The sequence below is a fragment of the Phyllopteryx taeniolatus genome, chromosome 5 (genome assembly GCF_024500385.1).
Source record: "Phyllopteryx taeniolatus isolate TA_2022b chromosome 5, UOR_Ptae_1.2, whole genome shotgun sequence".
In the NCBI taxonomy this organism is placed as follows: Eukaryota; Metazoa; Chordata; class Actinopteri; order Syngnathiformes; family Syngnathidae; genus Phyllopteryx; species Phyllopteryx taeniolatus.
The window spans coordinates 31,733,467-31,755,284 of NC_084506.1; the positions used below are offsets into that span (position 1 = coordinate 31,733,467).

At 42.9% G+C, this 21,818-nt stretch overlaps 1 protein-coding gene across 2 annotated transcripts in view; it reads left to right on the top strand.

Annotated features, from left to right (window-relative positions):
- Positions 1-12,856, top strand: part of n4bp1 (nedd4 binding protein 1) — a 13,553-nt gene extending 697 nt beyond the window's left edge. The window contains exons 2-12 of one of the 2 annotated variants that reach the window (XM_061774910.1): positions 1,655-1,882; positions 2,022-2,192; positions 3,444-3,952; positions 4,041-4,374; positions 5,643-5,975; positions 6,136-6,365; positions 9,136-9,266; positions 9,430-9,526; positions 9,752-9,859; positions 9,972-10,073; positions 11,244-12,856. In XM_061774910.1, the coding sequence (XP_061630894.1) occupies positions 1,655-1,882; positions 2,022-2,192; positions 3,444-3,952; positions 4,041-4,374; positions 5,643-5,975; positions 6,136-6,365; positions 9,136-9,266; positions 9,430-9,526; positions 9,752-9,859; positions 9,972-10,073; positions 11,244-11,601 (2,601 nt within the window). In that variant the 3' untranslated portion in view covers positions 11,602-12,856. The remainder of the gene's footprint in view (positions 1-1,654; positions 1,883-2,021; positions 2,193-3,443; positions 3,953-4,040; positions 4,375-5,642; positions 5,976-6,135; positions 6,366-9,135; positions 9,267-9,429; positions 9,527-9,751; positions 9,860-9,971; positions 10,074-11,243) is intronic. The other variant, XM_061774911.1, reaches the window with a different exon arrangement.
- The last annotated feature ends 8,962 nt before the right edge of the window (positions 12,857-21,818 follow it).

The window sequence follows — 21,818 nt, forward strand, 5'->3', positions numbered from 1 at the left end:
TGCATCTTGTGTCTTGAGCTGCGTATGCGTGCGAGCGTTAAGGGGTCACCCCTTTCAAGTAACGCTTCATAGCTCTCATAAGATGACATTGCTTACTTCCCTGTCAGCTGCCAGGGATAGTTATGGTGAGATAGTTAAGATAGTACAGCCGTGTCAATCATGTTCCTTTTAGTTTAGTGCTTAATATCCTTTTTGCCTGCTTTTGAACTTGCATTTTTTTTTCCCAAATTCACTACCAAGTAGAGCAGTGATTCCCAATCACTGTTCTGCATACAGTCAGGTATGCTGCAGGAAATTATCCAATTGGTCAATTGGTAATTATTTGTTTATATGTTTGTTCATCTATCTATGCCAGTGGCGTTTAGTGACAGGCTGAACAATTAAATTGTCTTCATTTGGTTGGGGGAGGGTACAGTTAAACCAGGGGTCTCCAATATGGTGGAGGAAAAAAAATCCACCCTACCTTTACTTACTGGCTTGCAGCTTCCTCTTCTCTTAACAAGTCACCATGGAAGTTCCTGATAGTCTCAGAAATGCAATAATTCACGAGCTGTTTTTCGTTTATCCAAACAAGCAACAGCTTTTCGACTTGGTCCAGATGTTTCTCTCAGTCCTTTAGAAGATACTTTGCTCGTTGGCCATCTCAGCAGCAACAAAAATATAAGTTTTTCCCTCAATAGTGGAAGTTGTGGACTTGTTTCATCCATACTGTAACTGTACTGTACTTGCGAGCGGTCTTTGTAATGAATGCGTATACCATTGATATTCACTGCACAAATAGTCTTTTATAAGTCCGCACGGAGTCCCTCCCTCCTGCCATGCTTGCCTGTTGCTTTTCATGGGCCAATATTGAGCTAGCAAAACACAAAAATAAATGTGAAAAAGAGAAAAGTATCGATTTGTGAAAAACAATATGAAGTTGGACATGTTGGGATATTCGTGGTCCCCGCAACTCCCCCCGACAGCGCTGATAATCTTAAGAAATCTGACTTAATTAACCGAACAGAATCAGCAATTTGTTTTAAGAAATATTATCATGTAATAGACCTTCATAGAGTGAGTTTCTAATATGGACTTAATATACAAGTGTCAATTTCATTTTAAAAAAACACCTTGTTTTTGTCATACAAGTGTCCAGAAAAGGCGCCTCTGACAGCTACTTTTGTTTAACCCAGTTTTGTATCCGCTTTGTAAATATTTGGCTAAGACTGCCCCCTTTCCTCTGATTGGTTGCCTCCGTGTAGAAGACCCACGTTGGCTCGAGACCGGAGAGGTAGGCGGAGATCTTCGCTAGTGACATAGATAAGCTCGAGAAATTTAAATGACCTGATCATCAGCATCAAAGAGACAATATTACATCCCATATACTAGAAAAAGTCCAGGACAGCAACTTCTTGTGTCTTTTCGTGTTGCAATTGCGTATCATGGTTGGAGTTTCTTTTGTCCATTTCTGTGTTCCGGATTTACAGGGAATCCAAAATTACCCCAAACGTCAAATTTAAAAAGCAGAAGTCTCACGCTTCACGCTGCTGCTGCAGCAGCTGTTTGCTTGAGTAGCCATTGTGATTGGTTTATATATATAATATATGTATGTATGTTGTGGGGGGGGGAGCATAATATTTCTCCTATAATGTTGCTTTTTCATGTTTTACAGGAGTATGTAAGGGGACTGTGTGACCCAGAGCTGCAGAAAGAAGAGCGCTACCCAGTGGACATGCACTGTATTTTTGCCGGAGCCCGGGGACTCTTCCTGGATAAACTCATACGGGATACAAGCGCTGAGGTTCTGGTTCCTGAGCCAGGACGCCTGCGCTTGTTGGGCCGCGCTGAGCCTGTTGTGATGGCACAAAGCAGGGTTCAGCAGTTCGTGGCACTTTTCCAGGTGAGGTTGATATCCAACAATTTACAGGGGATATAAAATAGATCAATGTTTGTCCACCACCCCTTTGGATAACCAAAACACTTTTAATGAGCAAGATTATTTTATGTCAGAATTTTGCCTCCCTGTCCTTTTTATGCAGGAAAAGCGAAGTCTACTGAGTGACAGAGAGCAGGCAGTGAAACGAGCATTCAAGTCCTTTGTGGAGGAAAGGGATGATAAGTACACCATGGAGCTTCTTCTACTACCCAGTGCGCTGAAAGAAGAGTTACTGGGACTCGTTCACAGTCCTACCAGCTCACACACATCACTGGTTTGTGTTTTCAAATCATATCCCGGGTACTTAGAGACTGAGAATCGTTGTCTTCTAATCAACTTCCACATAAATACAGGATTACAGTATTTACTGTACAGTAATCGACTATAGGGACTATAGGGGTGGGGGGCAGACCTTTCTTAATTGATTATTCAAACAGGGGCTTTAAAGTTTATTTCAGACTCTTAAGTCTTCAAGTGTACAAGACAGTTTGGAGAATTCCCTGCTTCCATTATGCAGTTTGTGGAAGGCCCTTTTCTCTTCTATCTTGAGTGCGCATGTTTTATTTACCTCTTGTTCTTATCATTTAAGGACATAGTGTTTGTAACAGACAATACAGCTTTATATTAGGGCCGCCGCACACCAAGTGACGTGACTGAACACACACAAGAAGTGAAAATGACAGCTTTTGTGTAATGCAGGGGGGGAAAATGCTGTTATGAAGAGGAAATGTACCTATCAAGTCTGTGTGGGACATTCTTTACAGTAGGGACTTTCAAAGTGTGACACAATCAGACTCCCCTAAAAGAACATAAAACGGCTTGGGCCTCCCTATTGCCCCCTCCAAATTGATTTCCTGGGGCTTGTTTTGTGGCGTTTTCTAGCTGTTGGTTTCTCTGTAGAAACTAACATTTGATTTAATTTGCCTTTAATTTAACAAAATTACAACGCAACCTGTCAAGAAGTACAATCAGGCCTTCAAAATCCAAGCATACCATTGAAATAACATGGTTACACCACACTTAAAACACAGTCCTGTGGACCTCAGAAATGGAAGACCAGCTCGTGGAGCTTTGGGAAGCCCGAGAGTGCTTCTTTAACGTCTCCACCAAGTGTTTCCTCGGTTTTTAGTTTATGATTTTTCCTTTTAAAAATGAATCCCAAGACCACCATCATTGCATCCTCTCATGTGTCCTCTTCAGTGTTACGTCTTGTGTCATACGGTTGTTGCTATTTTTCTTCTTCGTTTTTTGTTTGATCACGCGAGATTTCTTTCTTGGAGGACCGAATTCTACATCCGTTGTGGAACAGAATTTTTTATGTATAGTAAGCGAGCAGAATTTCCCATCTTAATTTCTGTTAAAAGTGTGAACAATAAACACCAAAATTACTAGTAAACATTTGGACACAATTTGTCCAATATGTCTTTACAGCATACATCTTATGCATTGATCATGTTGTGCCTTTAAGATCACGCTAAACCAAAATCTGACATTGTGTTGTGTATCTTTGGCTCTCCTGAACCAGAACCTGCATCCCAGCATGGCGGAGTTTGAGCAAGACCGCTCACAGAGTAGCACCCCTGTGACAGAGCTTTCTAATCGCATCCTTGACACCAGCTTTGAGGACAGAGGGACACGGACGACACCTTTTGGCGATAGCGCTGGAAAAGCAGTAGGCGGCATCTGTTTGGGTCCCGAGGCCATCCTGCTGAACGGCATCAGGCCGTCACACAAGCGGCGCTCTTCTGAGAGCGAAACTCGGGACACTAAGAGACAGTACTCTCTAGAGCGGAGAGATGAGTCCCCAGAGAGGTCGAGGGATAGGGAGCGACACCGGGACAGAGATGGCCACGGGGCCGGTAGTGGTTATCGAGCCAAAAACGCATCTGCTTCGTGCACAATCTCCTCCTCCTCTTCCACTAAAGCAAACACAGTTGCTGGTCCAATCATGCTGGACCCTTGTGAGGGTATCGCAGACGAAAGCGAGGCAGTCAGCCCAGAAACCAACCTCCGTTGTTTGGTCAATTTCTTCAGGTGAACATCACAGTAATACAAATCATGATAATGCAGTTTCATTTCATCTTAATGAACACATTATTTTTTTCAACCAAATTTCCTTTAGAACCATGGGTTATCAGCAGGATGTGGTCGAGCGTGTCATCAAGGATACGGGACAAACAGAAGACACCTTCCTTATTCTTGAAAAAATTGTGGCAGAAACAAACAGTTGTGAGGAGGAAACAAAAAGAGGAATAAAAGAAACCAAACTGAACAATGTGCGCTCCTCCGACTTTCCCGCGTCCTCCTCAACGACCTCCTCTCTAGCCATCGAGAGGGAAAGGGAGCGGGATCCAGGGCGGTCCAAAGAAAATATTAAGCCCAACCATCACGGAGCCAGTAGTAATGGATTTGGCCACCGGAGGCATTGCAGTGGCAGCGAAACCAACACTCAACAGGTAACGCCCATCTTAAGCCGCAGTGTTACGGTTCGAGTCAGTTTGCCAAAGTATGGGGTGGAAAGGAAAAGCAAAGCAAAGACGAGACTCGCGCACGAAACAGTCAACTCAGTTCGTCTTAATGAGAGCCGACTTGGGGCGCCAGTGTGCGTACACGCAGAGGACACCTTTTATTGACAATACAAATTGAGAAAAATATATTCATGATGGTGTCAGTTCATGGAACTGTTGCTGACTTGCTGTTCATACAATGACTCTGCATAGCAGCAAATTCAGTCCATTCTGAGAGAATCGTCTCCAAAACCGGGCAGATCATAGCCAGACAGAAGAAACCGGATAAGCTCCTCAAAGCTTGAGGCACTTGGTGTTTCAGACAAGTTAAGGGGACGCTGATTTTTTTTGTACATAATTTAACTTACTTTTGTGTTTTGTAGTGATTGTTTTTTCACTTGAAAATTTAGTAGCAAAAGCCAAAAATAGGTAAGTTTAATTGTAAATACGTTTGTTTTTTGTATTTTATATATATATTCAAGAGCAGGAATCACCTCCATGGTGCCCGCAGTCACCATGGAGCCCTCAAGGAACACATAAGTAGCCAGCGGGTCTCTTCAAAAATAGCTCACCACTGATGCAACAGTGTGATTGTGATTTACTAAGTGGTAATATTGATTTATTTGTGTAAACGCAACATGGAAACGATATTTAATGTGCCAAATACAGGAAGTCCTCGAGTTCCGTTCCTAGGCTGGCGACGTAACCCGAATGTCCGCGTAAGTCGGATTTCACCGTTAGTCAAAATTGACATCGAAATAAAAAAATGTTTCAAAATAAAAGATTTTAGTGCTGTAATTTAAATACTGTGATATTTTTGCTCAAGGTTATCATACCGTCAGAATCTGATAACGTCCCAAGCCTAGTACATAGTGGTTGGCACATTCGCCTCATAATTCTCATGCTCAGCGTTTGAATTTTGGCTCTGTGCTTGTGTGAGATTTCCGCAGGTACTCTGGCTTACTCCCACATTCCAAAAGCAGCCATTTTACGTCAATTAAAGACTCCAAATTGTCCGTAGGTGTGAGTGTGAATGTTGATGTGCCCTGTGATTGGCTGCTGACCAGTGCATAGTCTACAGCGCCTCTCACTCAAAATCAGCTTGGACAGGTTCTAATGGATGGTGCCAAACCATTCTAGTTGGTAGTCTCTTAATATTTGCATTATGTCATGTGTTTTGTTTTTCATGGTGCTACTTTGGTGAAAAAAAAAAACAGGCTATTAGCATCAAGAGGAGCTCTAGTGCCCAAGGAGGAGCAGGGAACTACGAGGTCATTACCATTGACGATGACGACGATGTCGGCATAACAAACAGCAAAACAGCCGATACTCGGACATCAAGGATGACGATGGCGCACGCTGACACCCAGACCGGATCCAGAACAGACTACTTGGCACGGGGAGGTGGGAGCGTTTCACATCGGGATCACCTGTCGAGAGGTGGGACTCGGACTTTGGGTGGATCAGTGAAAGTTGAGAGTGTGACTGCACTGCGCAGTACACCCCAGTGGCTGACGGCCAGCACCGCCTGTGTGGCTTCCACACCCAATGTAGGTATTACATTAATATGGAGGTTTTCTCATTTTGATAGCTTTACTCCACTTGTTTTATGTCATGGTACATTTTAAGATGCATGTCATGTTTACTATCACCTTTCTCATTCACAATATTTTACTGAAACGATGTAAAGGACTTGATTGTACCCCTCAGTCGGCCCTGACCACAAGCCGTTCCTCTGCCTACCAGACCCTCGGCCACTTGGGCTTTCACGGCAGCGGAGCCAGGAGTCCTCCATCAAGCAACCCACCCGCGCCCCCTGTGACTGGTTTGGCCCGTTTTCACCAGTCATTGAAGACTCCGTATAAACTGAAGCTACCCAATGAGCCGGGACGACCGGAACTCCGCCACATCATCATAGATGGCAGCAATGTGGCAATGGCGTAAGTTTAAATCAGAATCAAAATCAGAATCATCTTTATTTGCCAAGTATGTCAAAAACAAACAAGGAATTAGTCTCCGGTAGTTGGAGCCGCTCTAGTACGACAACAGACAGTCAATTGACAGAGAATTTTGGGAAGGTCTTCGTTACCACGAAGGCAAAGGCGCGCTACCCTTGTTTAGATTAGACGAAGAAAAACAACAGCTTTCGTGTATTGTAATATTTGTCTGGGGCTGTCTGCTCAAACGCGGATATTTCAGCTCAAGTTTCTAGTTGGTTAAGAAAAACTGCCAAGTAGCAACCTAAATGACACAAGTAGATCAAAGCAACCTGTTTTCAGTCAAAATTTGTACTGCTTTTCAAAAGTCTGCGATCTTTCTTTCGACACTGCATTGTCAATATGTTCAGTAGTAATAGTAACGCTATACTGTATATAATGTGAGCATACGAGCGCCCTATTCACTTTCGTATTTGCTTTGTTGGGCAAAGGGTTCCAGACTTGCAAGCTGACAGGAAACGGGAAATGTCCCACCGTGTCCCACACAGACACGCACACGGCCAATCAGACAGAGGGTCCCCGCCCTTCCCTATCTCTGATTGGTTTAAAGACCACAATGAGTCTCATGTGTGCTTTCAAGACGAGAACTTTTTTTTTTTTTCTTTTTCTACCTCAAATGACTGGGCACCTCTACGCACCCTGTTTTTTTTTTTTTTTTTTTTTTTTTCAGAAATTAGGACACATATGCGACCAAATGGTCCTGTCTCCTCAACCACAACAAAATTAGACACGGGATTGATCGTACTTTATGCGTCCCTGCTAATTTTTGTGCGTCTGCGTCCTGCGTCTGGGAGATCCCTGCGACAGGAAGAACAATTAAACAGTATTCCATGAAATAGCGCAAGGTACAATTAACTTGTATCCACCTGTAGCCATTCACACAACAGAATAATAGCTTTGTGTTCATCTAAACAGGCCCAGATTTTCAGTTAGTTTATTGAGACAAGACATTTTTCTTTGGTGGTGTGCTTTATGTAAAATAAGTGCTTTGGCTCAAAGGTTAGAAAACACTGGTCTTGAGAAGTAATTTAAAAAACAAAATGACAGAGCTCCGCCTTCAGTGACGTGAGCCCCAAGTGTGAACGTTTTCACAAACTCCTTTTTTCTCATGCTTTTTAGAGGATTTCTGCTTTTAAATGATATTTCTTACACTGTACTCTTTTTTTAATTGTACTTATATTTTTCTCTCTAAGTTTTTAGAATCTGTTTTTTTCTTTGTTTTGAAATGCTTTTAGTTACCTTGTGTACGATATGCGCTATATAAATACATTTGCTTTGCTTCAGTGAGGGACTGTAAGTCTATAATACAATAAGCAAAAGTTATTTAATGTCTATGTACAGTGGTGTGAAAAAGTGTTTCCCTTTTCCGGATTTCATATTTTTTTAAATTTTATTATTATTATTATTTTTTTTTTTATATATTTTGAATCCAAACCAACATGGGCCAGCAAGTCCACCTCTGAATGGCTGAAGTAAAACAAAATGAAGACTTTGGGATGGCCGAGTCAAAGCCCTGCCCTGAATGCTATTGCGATGCAGTGGCATGGCCTTAAAAATGCAGTTCATGCTCGAAAACCCTCCAACGTGGCTGAATTACAGCAATCCTGCAAAGATGAGTGGGGGCCAAAATTCTTCCGCAGCGCTGTAAGAGACACATTGCAAGTTATCGCAAATGCTCGATTGCAGTTGTTGCTGCTAAGGTTGGCCCAACCAGTTATTAGGTTTAGGGGGCAATCGCTTTTTCACACAGGGCCATGTAGGTTTGGATTTTTAATAATAAAAACCAGGTAAAAACTGAATTTTGTGTTTACTTGTGTTGTCTTTGACTAATATTTAGATTTGCTTGATGATGGGGAAACAATGAAGTGTGACAAGCAAGTGAAAAAATATGAAATCAGGAAAAGGCGAAACACTTTCACACTACTGTACATATACATACAGTAACTACTGCCTATTGTATTACAGACTTATGGTGCCTTACTGAAGGCTGATCTCTGTCATTTAGTTTTTTGATTTACTTCGCTAGACCAGGGTCTTCTAACCTTTAGGCCAAGGTATTTATTTTACATAAAGCACACCACTGAAGAAAAATGTTACAAAAAGTATATACTGTAAACTGAAATAATGATGATCTCGTCTTAAGGGGCAACAATTTTTCACACCATTGTAATTCAAATGTAGTACATATTTTAATAGTTTTTTTTTTTTAATTTGTACATGTCTTTTAATGAATATTTTTGTAAATAATTTTTAATAACGTTAGGTATTCTGTGTAGTTACGTAGCCAATATTTGGGGAAATGCGGTCCTTAGATTTGCATACACATACAAGGGAGGACTGCATTAGATTTGTCTCAGAGAAGGGATGAAGGGGCATGTGGTGTTTTATATGATTGCACACTGGGCAGCACGGTGTGCTAGTGGTTTGCAGGTTCGCCTCAGTTCCGAGGTTCAAATCTCAGCAAGCCTTCCGGTGTGGCGCGTGTGCATGTGCTCCACATGCTTGTACTCCTGCCCCCTCCCGCATGGTTGTTTGCCTGTGCCCTGTGATTGGCTGGCAAGCATTCCAGGGTCCATCTGGTTCCCGCCCAACGTCAGCTAGGATAGGCTCCAGCTCACCAGCTGACCTGAATAAGGGACAGCGTCGTAAAAAAAATAGATACTACACACATTTTGTTCCTTGTTGTCATCAGTTTTTCTTTGTGTCTCTTTAGTCACGGCCTAAATCGGTTCTTCTCCTGTCGAGGGATAGCGCTGGCAGTGGAGACATTTTGGAGGCGGGGCCACAGGGAGATCACTGTATTTGTTCCTCAGTGGCGCCAGAAGAGAGACCCATTCACAACAGGTACTCACGGCATGTGTCGCGTTTATGAATGACTAGAAAACAACCTTGACACTAATGAATGAATCAGGGCCTTTGAAGCGAATTAAAGATCCAAACACAGATTCAGGATCCAGTGCTGTTTTTTTTGTCTTTTCTGATTCCATATGTCCATTTATTTCTGCAGAACAACATTTCTTAAATCAACTAGAAGACTTGCGGCTGCTCTCTTTCACCCCCTCCAGAGAAGTCTGTGGCAAAAGGATAGCCTCGCATGACGACAGGTGCACACACAACTACGCACGCACACCGTTTGAATTGTGGTCATACATTTAATATGGAAGCACTTTTTTCCACATGAAGAAGCAGGAAATAAAGTTTTGAGCATGCATGTATAGTTACAGTCTCAACACGTATAGAACAGTATGAGTAATAAAAGATGAAAATAGCTATTAGAATAAAATGACCAAGGAACTCCGGAATTGTCTAATACATGCACTCTCCTTTAGATTCCTGCTCCACTTAGCGGAAAAAACAGACGGTGTCATTGTAACAAACGACAACCTGCGAGACTTTGTCAACTCTTCAGACACGTGGCGCAGAATCATTCAGGAGAGGTCATTGGTCATTTGCTCAAACCTCGCACGACACAAGCAGATGTTATTTGACTGCAGGATACAGTCTAAAATTCAAATCTCCCCCCCCCCCCCCCCCCCCCCCCACTAACAGGTTACTCCAGTTTACTTTTGTGGAAGACCACTTCATGATCCCTGATGACCCTTTGGGGAAAAACGGACCTCATCTGGACATCTTCCTTCGTAAAATCAACAGGTATTTGCTTCCTTAATTGGGACGTCGAAACAAAGTGTTAAAATTGTCACGGAGCCCACAAATGACAAGGATAAAATTGTTATGTGTGGTGTACGCCAGCTGACCGCACACATTACAAATAAATAACAGTAGAAGACAGAGAACTGTTGGCTAATTTTTCATTCATATAATGGTGAAGGACTTTTGAGACAGCTTCTGCAACACTCAACACAAGCTGTTGCTCCTCTGCTTCGTTATTGCCTAAAGTTCCGTTTCACGTCACAGGCACGGAGTCTGCGGCTCGGCCAATCTCGGGGTCGACCGCCAGTGATGCCAAAAAAAAACGCCATTTTGAGTAACGGGCAAAGTACCGCTTTACTTTCCCCAGCAAAGTAGTCAGACGACAGTTACTTCTTCAAACCATCATTAGTTGCTTTTGCATCATTAATGTCTCTCACTAAATACTAATTTGTAGTTAGTGATTCGAACAAAGAGCGAAGAAGAAAGCGATTGGGAAGTGATCGTTTATTACACAAAGCACAGTGACGGTGCAGTACCATAAAAGTGCAAAGAAATGCACAATTTCACTATCGCAACACTATTTTAGTTATTTTCTTGAGTAAAAAGTGCATTTGATTGTTGTTACTTTTGTATTTACACATTAAGAATTCCAGTTTTACTGGCGTGATGAATGTGAAATGCATTGCGGGTTAATTATTCATAGCAAAGTGTACGTAAACGTGAACGTGAGTGCCGCACGCACGTTCACGTTTACGTCCATGCACGCACAGTTGTTACTTTTTCAAGGTAACTGTGGCAACACTGTTGACCACACACATAAGGATTTGCGGTCATAAATATGAACTACACAGTAATCCCCCGCAAAGAGCGGAGGCTTGATCAAGTAATTATTTGTTTTAAAAATGTTTTAAGTTGAATGTTACATCACCCAATTATTTCATAAAAAGGTTTTTTTGATATCACAGTAATACCTGCATAGCATATTTTGATCTACATCGTATTGAATTTGGTTTTAGCGTGTTTCAAAAATCCATGGTGAGGTGCCCCCCACCCCCCCCACCCCCCTTTGCATTTTTCTGTATGTGACCTGCTGTTAAAAGAAAAAAAAAAAAAAAAAGTTCGGACATCATTATTTACACCTTTTCTCCTTCCCTTACCGTGCCCGTCCAGGCATCTTCCTTTGGCCCCTCCCCCTCTGAGGCCCCCCGACCTGCGTCCATCCAACAACCAGCAGCATCCAGTCTACGTGCAGGCCCTCCACTCCACTCCGCGGACCCCAGCCGTCGCACCCCAGCCTCCGTCGTCCCTCATGCCCCAACCCAGTGCGCAGTGGCCCCACCCGGGCCGGCGCCGCACCGCCTCTCCCTCGCCGTCGCCCCCTTCCCAGCGTTCACCGGGGGAGACGTCCGAGCTGAAGAGGCAGCTGTGCGTGATTTTCCCGGACCAGAAGCAACAGATTGATCGCATCCTCAGCGACAACCCGTACATGAGAGACTTAAACGCCCTGTCAGGGCTGCTTCTGGGATGATTCACTGGCCCAACAACCAGACTTCATACACGCACACTTTAGAACGCATAACACAAAAGCACATTAAAAGAAAAACAACTTACAGTACAGTCTATCATTTGAAAACAGGGCAGTTGTGAAGCAAACATACATTTTTGTATATATTCAAAATACATAATAGAGTTGCCAAAAATAAAACAACATAGTTTGCAAATAATGGGCCCATTAGCATCCCTTCAAAATGTATATGTGGACATCATACTTTATACACTACAAGGACACCTTCAAATTCCTGGAAATAACCACCGACATTCTCTTTTCCATTTGCTTATATGGGTTTGTTTTGCAGCCTTAACATTGGGAAGGATGTGGCCGTCATCTTTTGCCGCTTTTATTCTTTAACCCTCTCGTATCTTGCCAATGTTTTTGATATGAGTGTTCAAAATACAAGCGCTGAATCTAAAGTTGTTGCACTCTGGTCAAATGTGTTCCTAGGATCGCTTATTATTATTCTGAGGTTAACGGTGTTGGTTGTTTTGGAGCCACTTGGCACATTCATTGCCGTTGACTGCTTTAGAAGTCAAATATCTGTTAACTGGGAAGGCTGGCAGTGAATGAGTGTTAACTGCGTTTGTCACTCCATCTTGTTTTTAAACACTACGCTCAGTTGTGTAGCTAGCTTTTGTTGGATTATGTTAAAAAAATTGCAGTCACAAAGCAGGACTGCATACAGTTTGTTTTCAATGTACTTTTGTAACAATGAAAGATGTACATAGGTTCTGTTTATTCATGTTAAAATGCTAAATTGTAGGCATTTGAGCAATTGCTCCTTGTGTTTCTTTCACCCTCCAAGCAGAATGTGGACAGGAAGTTTCCCCTGCATGCATATGTGATCTGTGCATCAGTTGTGTAACATACCAACACAAATATGTATAAAAACAAATGTTTTGTTCACCATGTAGTTGTAAGCATTGCTGAAGGATTTTCTTTTGCTGTATTATATTTTTCTTGTGCATTTTATTGTTTTGTAAATCTGATTATTTTTGGACGTGGTTTTATGTATGCGAAGAAGCTAAATAAATGCCACAGTCCACAGTTAGCTTCTGAGCTACTCCACTTTTCCTTTTTTGAAGGGTGCTGTGATGGCCAAAGTACAGGTTCAAACTCTTGCAGCGGTAGCTTCAATTTCTTGAGCTTTATTGATTGTACAGAATGCCAACAGGAGAATGTAAATAATCATTTCCTCGCAGGATCAATAAAGAATATTGCTATCATATGTATGACTACAGTGAGCTGGTCAGCTTCTGTCTGAATGCACATAACTGCTCATAAAAATTAAGGAACGCCTAAATCATACATCCTATTTATTTATTTACGTCACCTCTCTGGCAAGAAAGGAGCCCAAGCTGATGTGTCAGGTTGCGAAGTTCCGGTCAGACTCGCCTCCGCACGCAGCTTGGGCTCTGGTACCAGTCCTCTTGAGAGGCTTTGGACTCTCTTCCACTCTGGAGTTGCCCACTGTGAGAGTCGCCAAGCAGGTGTGGGTATACTTGTTTACCCCCGGCGGCTGGCGCCTGTACATTGGGGTTCACCCCGGTGGACAAGAGGGTAGCCTCCCTCCGCCTTCGAGTGGGGGGGACGGGTCCTGACTGTTGTTTGTGCCTATGCACCAAACAGCAGTTCAGAGTAGCCACCCTTTTTGGAGACCTCGAAGGGGGTGCTGGAGAGCGCTCCCGCTGGGGACTTCAATTCTCATGTGGGAAATGACAGTGAGACCCGGAAGGGCGTGATTGGGAGGAACGGCACTCCCGATCAGAACCCGAGTGGTGTTCTGTTACTGGACTCCTGTGCGCACCGTGGATTGTCCATAAACAACACCATGTTCAAGCATAAGGGTGTCCACACGTGCACTTGGCACAAGGACACCCTAGGCCGCAGTTCGATCATTGACTTTGTGGTCGTGTCATCGGACTTGCAGTCGGATGTCTCGGACACTCGGGTGAAGAGAGGGGCAGAGCTGTCAACTGAACACCACCCGATGGTGGGGGAAGATGCCGATCTGACCTGGCAGGTCCAAACGTATTGTGTGTTCTGTTGGCTTCATCAAGCCGTGATCTCCAACTCTCACTGGAGCGGTGGGATGAGGATCAGCACCTCCTAATGTGAAACCACGGTCCTCAGTCGGAAAAGGGTGGAGTGCCATCTCCAGGTCGGGGATGAGATCCTGCACCAAGTGGAGGAGTTGAAGTATCTTGGGGTCTTGTTCACTAGTGAGGGATGAATGGAAAGGGAGATCGACAGGCGGATCGCTGCAGTGTCTGCAGTTCCGGGCACGTGCCACCGGGAGGAGACCCCGGGACGACCCAGGACACGCTGGAGAGACTACGTCTCTCGGCTGGCCTGGGAACGCCTCGGGATCTCCCCGGTAAAGCTGGTTGAAGTGGCTGGGGAGAGGGAAGTCTGGCCTTCCCTGCTAAAGCTACCGACCTCAGATAAGCGGAAGAAAATGGATGGATGGATGGAAAGTACATTGATTTTTAACTCAGAAAGCATGGATCAACATGGATCCATGTTGTGCATTAGAAGGGGTGTGCTTCAAAGGCTTGATAAAAAAAATATTTGACGGTGTCAATGTTATCTCAGGATGGCATGTGGTACTTTTTACCTCTTTCGTTTAAGCACGTCTGAGAGGCGACATACTGTGTTATGCAAATTTGTTCTCAATTATAAACAGTTCCCAATTTTCCATAATGATGTCCCTAAGGTCAGACAACTTTTCTCAAGTGTCAATCATCTTCACTGTCAGCCCAGAACAAAAGAAAATGTGTTTGCTAAGGAAATGCTTGTGACCAGCTGCTGTTGCAATTGTTTGTTTTGCCGTTGTTGTTGTTTTTAGGACCACCTTCCGATAATGTGAAGAAGAGCTCATTTGAGGGCAAGATTGTGGAGCATTGCTTGGCTCCAGGGGATCCTCATGAACATGGTCTGTCTATCTATCTATCTATCTGTCTGTCTGTCTAACTGATTTGCTCTATACTAGTTATATAGAGGAGAAGTTCATAAATAATAATAATGATTTAAAAATAATAATTCGACACACAATCAGAATCCAGTTGCCTTGATTCAACCTTTGCGGATTACCATGACCTGGATGACAGACAGTCTCCAGAGCCATAAAGAAAAAACGACATTTGTATTTATATTGTGACAGTAAGTTAAAATTAACTCAGCTATTATGCTATTAGGCAAACAATATTCAAAGAGGCAAAGAAACTATTTACAACTAAAATAGTAACAAAATGTCTCTTCCTTAAGGTGAATAAAGATCAATCCATCCATTTACTGTACCGCTTATCCTCACGCGGGTCGCGGGAGTGCTGGAGCCTATCCCAGCTATCTTCGGGCGAGAGGCGGGGTAACACCCTGAACTGGTCGCCAGCCAATCGCAGGGCACATAGAAACAAACAACCATTCACAGTCACATTCACATTCATACCTACGGGCAATTTAGAGTCTTCAATCAACCTACCATGCATGTTTTTGAGATGTGGGAGGAAACCGGAGTACCCGGAGAAAACCCATGCAGGCCACAAGGAGAACATGCAAACTCCACACAGGCGGAGCTGGGATTTGAACCCCGGTCCTCAGAACTGTGAGGCAGATGTGCTAACCAGTTGGTCAACGTGCCAGAGTGAATACAAATGGTAAGCAAAAATTGTTTCCTCCACTTTTTGTTCCTTATCATGGTCCAATTAATGATTCTAAAAAATGTCAGCTAGCAAAATATTTAGATTTTGAATGTGAAGATCAACACAATGCAGGGGCAGATCTATTCCAGTAGCTAGAATCTGCAGTCGCTCAATTGCATGAGTCAGGGGAAAATGGATGGATGGATGGATGGATGGATGGTGATGCAATGCCAAACTGTCCAACTTCAGGTGCATTCTACAGTAGAGGGTCTCACTCCGCTCTATTTCTCCAAGGCATCTCCCCCCACGTGAGTTTAAGGGCCTCTGTTTGTTCTCCATAAGGAATTCATTAAACCCCTGTAAGGAGCCAGTGAGAGCCAGAGTCAGGAATTTGTGTCGCTTCTTGGATGAGAGTCTGCTGCCAAGCAGAGTTATGTGAGGAATTTGCTGATGACAGTGGGAACAGCGCTGCCTCTCTGTCACCTTCCTCGCTCTTGTTTCTTGAGACCTCAGCCTCTCCATCCGCCTCGTATCCTGCTCAAAACCTCTGTCTGTGGCTTTCCCCCACTGTTTTCTTCATTTCCCTGGGGATTACAGTAGAAGGAATTAAACAATACATGTGATGTTATGTCCAAGCAGAAAGTCAAATTCCAGCATGCCAGAACAGCTTAACATTCACCGCGATTTGGATCTCCCCACTACCACCAACCACCCCCCACCTCCATTCTCATTTCTGCTCCTACTACTTTCATGTTCTGTGTGTAAGACCACTCGTTTCATTTTGTATTCATTACCTGCAATGCAACAAGTGTAATGACCTTACTCCTTAGAATAGAATAGAATCACCTTTTATTGTCATGAACATGCATGCATGCACACGAAATTTGTTCTCTGCATTTAACCCATCACAGTGAACACCTACACAAGTTAGTGGAACAGACTGGAGCAGGGGGCAGCTGAAGCGCCCGGGGTTACTGTTGCTAAGTCCAACAAGCTTTCAAAACCAACTTCCACAGGTTCTTCCTGTGTGGCTTTTGCAAGTCCTCCTCGCTTGCTTGCGTGGGCGTTCTCTGGGTTCTCGGGCTTCCTCCTACATTCCCAAAACGTGCATTTTGGGTTCTATGAATACTCTTAATTGTCCGTAAATGTGAGTGTATGATTGATTCTCTCCATCTACCCTGTGATTTAGCAATGACCAGAATCAGAATCATCTTTATTTGCCAAGTATGTCCCAAAAACCCACAAGGAATTTGTCTCCGGTAGCTGGAGCCGCTCTAGTACGGCAACAGACAGACAATTGACAGGGAACACTTTTGAGACATAAAGACATTGACAAAAAACAGTCACTGAGCAATAAAGAGTTTCTAGTACAAATTATCATTTTTTGATGACAATTGTGCAAAAAGATGCAGAGTCCTCTAGCTATTAGAGCAGTTTGAATGACTAATAGAACACACCGCCGCCTCACAGTTCTGAAATTCGAGTGCAGCTGGACAAGGATAATTGTTTTCTTCCTTTTCTTGTCTGTCTCTCTCACTTCTACATCATGAAGGTGTTTCTTTGCTTGCTCTTTAGTTAGGGGGGGACAACTCATCATGACTTGTACCTTTTCCTCTCTTTGCAAAGATGTTTCTTTTTTCCTTGTAATAAAAAAACCCACAAAGACAAGATTGCTTCCTTACTTATTCTATCAGAAAAAGATTTGCCAAAACAATAATAATCCCAATGGTGAAGTATTTTGCCATGTCTGGGGATTGTTGGAAAGAATACATTGTTGGGAAACAAGTCTTTTTCCATAAAGATTACAGAAGGTTCCGACACCTGAACACCTTCTTTGCCTGAGATCATAAATCAGGAGGAATATTGGGAAGGGCCTATGAAGAGGGGACGAACGTGGGAGAATGGAGTAACTAAAAGCGTGACAAAAGTTGGCCCTTTTGATTTGTAACTAGTCTCCCTCTACCCTCAGATTTAGTTTAAAAACTATATAAGCATTTGTGTGACTTTTATCCCTCTTCTTTCCTCCATATACTGTAGTTTGAGACGTGTAAGAACATTTGCTTCACTGTCACTACTTGCAATAACTACTTGACAATTTTGAGACGTGTTAGGGAAAGTGAGGGAATGTCTGTGTTATTTTCAAGCATTATGTACGCATACCTCGATACCATGACCGAACTTACCCAAAATGAACGCAGACGCTACAGTGCAGACGCTTTTCTGCTCGCTCTGTTTGCTTCGCCTCTGTTTACATTTTTCTTGCTGATAAGCTTGTTTTTCGTCTCCCAAAGAAATTAGAAGCAGCAACTCCTGGATATTTGTAAACCTGTGGGACTGTACTTTTTTTTGAAGATACAGTCAGTTGTTGCCATATTCCAATATTTTTTGATACCCCCTTACCATGACGTGAGCGTGGCCTGCTAATTAGCATAACCCTGCTATTAGCAACGAGACCAGCAACAAGAGTCCTCCATTTTCCATTGAAGACTATCACAAACTGCTACAGAAGAGGGCGGTCCTGGAAACGTAAATACACCGTCTTGTAGTGCATGTGAACGTAAATGGACAGTTGGAGAATGAAACCACTCTACCGATGTCTCAAAATGGTGAGCAGAAGCATGCTAACAGACAGCCACTTAGCTCCACAAAGAGGACGGATATGGACTGTGGAAACATCCAGCAGTTCTCCCTGGAATTTACTGGGAGCAAAGCCTAAGCCTATGGCACAACATCTAAAAGGGAAGACAGAACACCAGCAGATTACAGAGGAATCCGGCTGGCTTGCGCTGTGTCCTTCTTCAAACCAGAGAGAGCGGCCATGGACGGTCGCAACACCGAAGGGCAAGAAAATTGACATCAGACTTACAAATAGATTTGAGCCACTTTTAAAAGACCCTGGCCAATAATACTCATCCCCCACCACCACTGAAAGGTATGAAACTAAATCATACAAGAAAAAAATGCCCCCCCCCAAACGTTAATAGTTGGTGATGGAGCTGTCAAGGATGTCAAACGTTTTTTCATGGAGAAGAACACCAAAGTTCTGTGTTTTACCAATGATATGGTGTCTGATATAAGGCGACACGAGGCGCAGATGGAGTCACCAGGGTCACCCAGACAATCAGAGGAACGAATGAGGAACGAGATGAGGCAGCACTTTGAATCTCCCACACCCCTCCCTGCCCCATTGGAGGAAATGGCAAAAACTCACTCTCTACTAGCCTAAATGCCCTGTTAGATGTGACGGACAGGATGAAGGCTATTGTCAATATTGGAATCCAACACACACCACACCAAGATCTTCCTCCCATCCCCCCTCGCCTGAATCCAACATCCATTAAAATGTGAAGGGCCCTTCCTCCACCCATGAATAATCTTATCTCCAAATCTGACTGAAATGTGGGGGGTCTTTTCCAGAATAAGTCAGACCCCTATGGAGATCAGGCATTTTGTATCCCTGTAATTACAAGGGACAGAAAGTTGGTCAAAGAAATATGGCACAAAAAAAAAGTAGAACTGCAAACTTAGTGAGGATAAAATGTGAATCTATCAAACCATTGTGTCCAGTTATCTCTGCAAGACTAGCTATTTTCAATATCAGGTCACTGAGTAAAAAATCAATGCTGATTAATGACATCATTACAACCTATGGTCGAGACTTTTTGCTGCTAAATGAAAAGTGGTTAACAGAAAATAGCTGTAACACCATCTTATATGAGGCAACACCAGCATTTTTTTATTTTATGAACAAGTGTCAAATAGGAAAAAAAGGCAGTGGTATTGCTGTTATTTTTAAGTCATTACTTTAGTGTAAAGAAATTATACTGGGTGAGGTTAGCTCTTTTCAACATCTCTGTTTTTTTAGCTAAACGTGACCCAAAGGTTATTGTTTTAATAATTTATGGTCCTCCAAGATAAAATGGAAAATGTATGGAGGATTTCTCAGAACTGCTGTCAGTTATTTGTACTCATTACAACTAGTTTGTCATATTGGGAGACTTTAACATTCATGTTGACAATAACATGGGGAAAAAATATAAAGAACTCTCTGCTATACACGACACATTTGACATCTCTCAACATATAAAGAGTCCAACCTACACTCAAGGTCACATTTTAGACCTTAGATCTTGGACCTAGAATTTCAACATCTCTGAGGATGTTGAAATTCTATCAGTTGACATTAAGGATATGGCAATTTCTGACCATTTTTGTGTATTCTTTAAATTACAGATTCTCCCAAAAGTTCAGACAACCTCTATGTCTATTAAGAAAATGTACAAAAATGAGAATACCGCTACTGTGTTTATGGAGACCATAGCTGTGCCACAAACTGCTGAGACAGTTGATGAACTTTTGCTCCAAGTCTTTTGAGAGAGATACACTATATTGCCAAAAGTATTCGTTCACCTCCCTTGACTCATATATGATTTTAAGTGACATCCCATTCTAAATCTATATGGTTTAATATGATGTTCGTCTACCTTTTGCAGATATAACAGCTTCAACTCTTGTGAGAAGGCCTTCAACAAGGTTTAGGAGTGTGTTTATGGGAATTTTTGTCCATTATTCCAGGAGCATATTTGTGAGGTCACACACTGATGTTGGACAATAAGGCCTGGCTCACTGTCAACTCGAAATCAACCCAAAGGTTTTTCTATCGGGTTGAGGGCAGGACTCTGTGCAGGCCAGTCAAGTTCATCCATACCAAATTCTCTCATCCATGTCTATGGACCTTGCTTTGTGCACGGATGCACAGACATGTTGGAACAAGAAGGAGTAATCCCTTAACTGTTTGAATGTCCAAAATCTATTGGTATGCTTAAGGATTCAAAGTTCCTTGCACTGGAGCTCAGAGGCTAATATTTTGTACAGATAGCCCCCTTCCTGTTCCAGCATGACTGTGCATCGGTGCACAAATCAAGGTTCATAAAGACATGGATGAAAGAGTTTGATGTGGATGAACTTGACTGGCCTGCACAATCCTGACCTCAACCCTATAGAACAACTTTTGGATGTGTTAGAGGGGAGACTGAGCCAGGCCGTCTCGTCCAACATCAGTGTGTAACCTCACAAATGCGCTTGTGGAAAAATGGTCATAAATTCCCATAAACACACTCCTAAACCGTGTGGAAAACCTTCCCAGAAGAGTTTAGGGTATTATAATTGCAGGGTGGACCAATGTCATATTAGACCCAATGGATTAAGAATGGGATGTCATTTAAATTCATATCTGAGTCAAGGCAGGCGAGCGAATACTTTTGGCAATAAAGTGGATTTCGTAGGGCGTAAAGAACTCCTCTCAGAGAAGGCTCCTCGGGTCTAAGGTTATCTTATCACCACTTTCCGACATTAAATTTGACGGTGAATCTGTCTCCTAGGACATCTTCCCACCTGGTTTGAGGCTTGCCGCGGCTTGATGGCAGGGGCCCCCGACGGTATTTTTCAGACTCCCAAAGCGAACCTGCAAATCACTTTCACCTTCCAAATTTAACATAGAGGAGTCGGGGCTGATAAGAAATCCCTTTTTTATTCCACAAGAACTGCATTAGCGGCACATACTCAAATGTTCAGAGGAGTTGTCGACATTAAGGCAGGTTGTATTTGTGTTCGCCACATGCTTCACATGCATGTATCCATATCCAATCATTGAAAAGTGTCGTTTGGCGGCTACCCAGTCTCAGGGCCTAAGGTCATTGCATAATTATTTTTAAACTTTGTGTGTGTGTATGTGTGTCCTTTTGGAATGGAATGTAAAGCACTTTAAATTGCATTTTGGATTGCATCTGGACATGCTGGGATTTGACATTTTCATTTCGTCTTGTTTTTGTCATTACTTCCGGCTTTGTAAAGAATCAGAATCGGAATCATCTTTATTTGCCAAGTATGTCCAAAAAACACGCAAGGAATTTGTCTCCGGTAGTTGGAGCCGCTCCAGTACGACAACAGACGGTCAATTGACAGAGAACACGTTTGAGACATAAAGACATTGACAAAAACAGTCACTGAGCAGTAAAGGGTTGCCAGTTATCTGGTAATGCCGGTACAATTATTATTTTTTTGACAATTGTGCAAAAAGGTGCAGAGTCCTCTAGCAGTTTGAATGACTAACATAGGAATAGTCCGGTGCAATGACCATTGTGCAAATGTATGCAGTTTAAAGTGACTAGTTGTGCGATAATCTGGGACAATGTTGATTGTGCAAATGTTGCAGATACTCCTCAGTCAGTGTTCAAATGGGGCAGGTGCTACTCTGGCATGAGTGTCCAGTATTGGTCAACAACAGATATGCAAATAGTGCAGCGTGGCGAGACTACAGTGAGTGCACGAGAAATATATAATTGGCCCGACAGAAATGTGACAACAAACTCAAGACAAAAACAATTGGCCGCATGTTGCAATGGAATTGTAGGTTAGCTGTTTAAGACGTTGATTGCAAGAGGGTAGAAGCTGTTGGGGACTTGCCTTGTGTATGAATAGTGCTAAACAAACCAACTGGGCGAGCCTAGTGAAGGTACAGAAGAACTGTAAAACTTTCATTTTGTGCGA